At 42.4% G+C, this 5,364-nt stretch overlaps 1 protein-coding gene across 2 annotated transcripts in view; it reads left to right on the forward strand.

Annotated features, from left to right (window-relative positions):
* Nucleotides 1–5,364, forward strand: part of BVES (blood vessel epicardial substance) — a 94,760-nt gene that overhangs the window by 17,490 nt on the left and 71,906 nt on the right. For both annotated transcript variants that reach the window (XM_019520158.1, XM_019520157.1), the window contains exon 2: nt 1,591–1,824. In XM_019520158.1, coding sequence (XP_019375703.1) covers nt 1,602–1,824 — 223 coding nt within the window. In that variant the 5' untranslated portion in view covers nt 1,591–1,601. The remainder of the gene's footprint in view (nt 1–1,590; nt 1,825–5,364) is intronic.

The raw sequence follows: 5,364 nt of genomic DNA on the forward strand, positions 1-5,364 counted from the left end.
AGGAATAAAGCAGAACTCTCTTTTGTGCTGGAACCAGATGGGGTCCTACAAACCTTTCTGGAAAGAAGTTTTTGGGTTTTTTTAATCTAAATTTTAAACATTAAGATGTTTAACTGGAGTTTTAATTTTGTTTGTGAAAAAGTTCTATCAAAGCTGCCCTAACACCAATTTATGATCCTAATGCGGAAAGCTTGTCTTCTCTAGGTATCATTGCTAAGAAAAATCCCAATTTCTTGTTTTATTAACTATATAATTTGAATTACTTAACTGTGTTTTGGAAAGAGATTTGATCAAGATGCAATTTTTGTTGCTTAGAAGCATGCAGAAAGTCTTTAAAAATATATACTTTTTTTACTTTGAAAATTCAGTTTGTTACCTTTTTTTCACTCAATTTTCATTAAAAGATTCTAGGAATGATAGGAAAGTTAGTTTCAGAGAGATTGGCAACTAATATCTGATCAACTAATGAGGAAAAAATTCTTTTTTTGAGAACTTTCAGGTAATGAAAACACGCTTGCAGAACCTGAGACCTCCAGCAAAACTAGAGAAGATCAAACTTGTTGGTTTTAAGTTAAGATTGACTGGCTGTTTCTACGCATGTGCTTTACTGTGGAGTAGACTAATTAGCTGTGGAGTAAAGCATCCCATCTACACATATGACACAGTAAACTAATTTACACCGTAGCAAGATAGTAGCATCGGGGACAGTACTGTCTTATGCTAGGGTAATTTACTGCGACTAAATGCATGTGTAGATGCTGACCGTGGGTGTAAATTGTACCTGGTCAGCCCAGCCACCAAGTGGCCAAACCCCTGCCTGCTGCCTAGCCACACAGCTCTGCACTTTCAATGCCCTCATGCCCCAGCCAGCCCCTCTGCTGCTAGACTCTGAAGCCTGGGGATCACCCCCCTCATCCCCAGTATCCCCTGCCTGGGCCAGCTCAAATGGTGCTGTCCCGGGCACATGTGTAGATGCTGCACCTGGGAGTAATTTACTCTGGCTCAAAACAAAGCTCCAGAGTTTATTACTTTGTGTTAATTTCATGTGTAGATGTACTCACTGGTACTTAGTCCTTTCAAGAAGGAAAACATTCCAGTCAGGCTACCTTTATACATAAAAGAGGAAAAAAAGACAAAGTTTTATTTTTTTATTTATAACTTGTGACAACATATTGCTTTTGATCCATATTTATTTCCAGTTGACATAAAAGTAGGAGTAAGACATGATGCTGGCCCTAGAACTATAAGTTTTTGTTCTGGTTTCTATTGTGCTAGGTATACTGAATGGGTAATACCCCTGTACACTTTTATGGAGTGATAAGAAAATCCCCGGGACACTAATGATGATGCATGGGGTGTGTAGGTGATCCAAGTATTGAAATATATGCCTATATATAAATTCCTAGTCTTCACTTTTAAAAAAAATGTTGTATTGTCTTGTTAATTGAAGAACTTAGTTACATATGCTTTAATTAGTAGGAGATATGCATACAAAAATACCTCCAAGTCATGTTCATGAAAATGTGTATTTCTTAAGCTTTGTAAAGGTTTATTACTGTTAACACTTTTTTTTTTTTTGTAGTTCTCCAGGAGCCTTCAAGATGAATTCTACAGAAATTATTCCACTCACGGTTACCCCATTAGGTGTTATTCCAGACTTCAAAAATGCCACCCTTGTGCCTTTCAGTGAAACTGCATGTGAAAACTGGAAAGAGATTCATCATCTGGTTTTTCATGTGGCAAATACTTGTTTTGCAGCTGGATTAGTTATTCCAACTACTTTAAATTTTCATATGATTTTCCTGCGTAGTTTGCTAACTATAGGTATGTCAAACTTTTTTACAACCTTGCCACGATTTAAAGAGTATTATATACTTAATATAGGGTATTCCCTGGAGTCATGCTTTCATCCTGGGATTCTAGTATATTTTAATTGTCATCATATTTTGCTGAAGGATAATCTGTTACAGCTTGGGCCTGTTAGCTGTTCTGACCTTGAATTCCTTGGCTGGAAAAGGTCCAGTCACTTAGAACTGTCAGCATGTGTTCTGATTCTAGCTTCAAAAGTTCAGTACTTTTAAAATTGCTAAACTGTTTTATGGGTCATTTTCTTAAGCTTCAGTAAGATCTGAAATGCACAGTAAGTCTGTGGTGTGCAGGTTCAGCTGTTGAGTTGTATGATAAGAGATTTTTTTGGCTTAGAAAAGAAGTGAACTGGGCGGGGAAGAAAGGAGCAAATTGTTTGTGTTGAGTGTCTTTCCCCATTGCAGATTTCCTCAGAAAAGAAATCTAATTTATGCTCATGACCAAACGTGAGAAACAATTCAGCCCCTGAAGAAAGTTCTAAACTATTAAAAAAGAGAGAGAGAGAAAAGAAAAATGCAGTTCTCTCTTTTGTTATTACAGTGAGATATAAAGCTTGTAGAAGGTGCAGCATAAATCTCTCATGCTCATAAATCACTTCACTGGAGAGAGACAGGGAGTGGGGAAAAACAGAAATCCTGAATGGAAAGAATCATTAGCATTTTTTTTCCAGTAAAAAGTGTTAATGGAATTTAATGTTTCCACATTGCCAGGGCCTTTAATTCTTGGTCATGTAAGTAATAATACAATTTAGCACCATGCTGGTACATGGGCTTAAGGCTAATGGTGAGAAAATACTATCTATACCTGTAAATTAAATCCAGCTTCATGTAGTAACTTGGCTTAATTGTTCTTAAAACATGAGGTCTGAGATATTGTGCCATAGCAGTGAAGCTTTTGAATATGGATTATATTCATAATTATTCACCTTTAGTCTCATAGATGTCTAGCCTGCATTTCAAGCGCAACATGGATATAACACCCCACCATACCTCCACCTAGTGGTCTTACCTCCACCTAGTGCTCCCTGCCATCTCTTCTGATTACTGTGGATACCACCATACTATTTGTCTGTAGGCCTGCAGTCTCAGCATCACATCTCTGACTTCTCAAGTCCTTCTGTCTACATCCAAGTCTTATGGATCCTTTCTGGAAGACAGCTGTAAAAATAAAGCTTTTCCTATTTATTTATATAGCTAAAACTCTGGTCCAGGCTCTCATCTTGCATCTTAGTTCCGTTTTTTCAAGGCCAGAGGGAAAAACAAGTACAGTCTAGCTTTGTAAGCATGTGGAATACTGCTGCACACATAATTTTTCCCTTCTTTGTCACTTCGATCAAGTCATCTCTATCTCTGACATAAGCTACTTGTCTTCACTTTCAAAACTCTGCCTTGCCCTCTCTGTTCACTATGTAGGTATCAGATCCTGCTGACCATCAGATTCCAGGATGTCTGGCTCCAATCTTATTCTTCTTTGGCAGTTCTTCACAGTCAAAGATGATTGCCTACCATGATTGTTTTACCTGTTGGTCCAAAGATAGGTGACGAGGCCGATCTGGGATTGACAGACTTCGTTGCAACTTTGGCACGTGTTTCCATGTGGAGTGGGTGGCTCCAGATTCTTGATTCAGTCTGTGATATGCTGTTTCTGCCACTCCCACTCTTTCTGTCTCCTGTTGTCATCATAAGGTTTCAAAGTACTGAGATTCTTGCAATAGACTCTTCCTCCATTTGGGGCCACTGGTTCCATTGCCCACTTGTTGAATCTTCAAGCGAGCACCTTCCTTCTTTCTCATACTCAGCCTTTTGCACTTGGGGGGAACATCCCATAAACATGCATGCAAGAGTTATCCTCTTTCAAGGCTTTCCTTTTCTGAGACTGACAAATGACATTTAACAGTTACGCTACTGCTAAACAGAGATATGTTTCTTACAGACAAGAATTGTCTCGCTATTTCCTGGTATTCCCTCATCTGTGGTTGTTTTCTTTTCTTTTTTTTTCTGTTTTATACTGGAATCATAAGCCCCTTAGGGGCAGAGATTGCCTTTTGATTATGTGATCATGTAGTATCTAATAGAGAAAAGTTCTGGGTTTTTAGTACCAAAATTAATAGAAATATTGCTGCAAGTCTAAGTCTGTTGTAATGCAAGGATTGACTAGCATTCTTTTTCTGATCATACTCAAAAAAGCAAGGTGGTCAAATTTTGTTACACATTTTTCATAATCACTATAGACCAGTGGCACTCAATCTTTTGGTCCTGCAGACAGGATGGGTGGTGTGGCACTAATTCGTATGCTGGATCAGCCCCTGTGTGCTGGGATAGGCCCGTGTTGCCTCCCCCCAGCCCTGTGCACCGGGATCAGGCCCTACACTGCCTTCACTTGGCCCCATTCCCCAGATTGGGCTCTGCATGGCCTCAGTTAACCCTAGGTTTGTGGATTAAGCCCTGTGCCAGTCTTGGGCACCTGGATCAGGCCCTGCATTACCTTCACTGAGCCCTGTATGCCCAGATAGGGCCCATGCCACCCCTTCCCTAGACTGGGCCCAACACCACCCCTGCCTCTCTGTGTGTACCTGGATTGTGCCTGGATTGTGCGGGGCTAAAAGTTCTGGGGGCACAGGTGGTGTTCTCTTCGATCCTCCCAGTCTCAGGGTATGGGCTGAGGAGGGAGAGGAGGATCCAGGTAGTTAACCAAAGACTGCGGCACTGGTGTCATCGGGAAGGCTTTGGCTTCCATGACCACAGCCCGCTCTTTGGCAAGAGAGGCAGCGAGCTGCTGGGAAGAGATGGCCTTCACCTCTCTCCCCTGAGGAGGAGGCTCTTCTCAGCCAGACTGGCTGACCTGCTCCACCAGGCTTTAAGCCCACTGGGGAACAGGGGGACTACCGCCACTGCTGGCCCGCTGAGCAACCCTTGCAAAGCCAGCACGCCAAGGCATTTAAGGGAGCCCACCCCTGCCCCAGCCCTGGTACAATCTGTGGGCAAGGCAAGAACCCCCAAGGGGACGCTTGCCTGCCTGTACACAAATGCCAGGAGCTTGGGGAATAGGCAGGAGGAACTTGTCCTCCTGCTTAATGCAAATAATTATGACGTCATAGGGATAACAGAGACTTGGTGGGACTCCACCCATGACTGGACCACAGGTATAGATGGCTATACCCTGTACTGGAGAGATCGAGTAGATAAATGGGGTGGGGGTGTAGCTGTCTATGTTAAGGAAAGCTACGCATCCCTGCAAGCTGATGATAGCGACCAGGGTGGATGACTGGAGACCCTCTGGGTTAAAATCCATGGGGAACACGGCACAGGGGACACAACAGTGGGAGTCTACTACAGACCTCCCACCCCAAGTCAAGAGCTTGACCAGGAGTTTGTCCGGGAACTGGCTGAGGCTGCAGGCTCCAGAACCATGGTTGTCATGGATTACTTCAATTACCCGGACATCTCGTGGGAAGATCACTCAGCAAAATCCGAGCGGTTGCAAAGCTTCCTCTCATGC

This window comes from Gavialis gangeticus, unplaced genomic scaffold (genome assembly GCF_001723915.1).
Source record: "Gavialis gangeticus isolate Ggan-Ray unplaced genomic scaffold, GavGan_comp1, whole genome shotgun sequence".
NCBI classification, from domain to species: domain Eukaryota; kingdom Metazoa; phylum Chordata; order Crocodylia; family Gavialidae; genus Gavialis; species Gavialis gangeticus.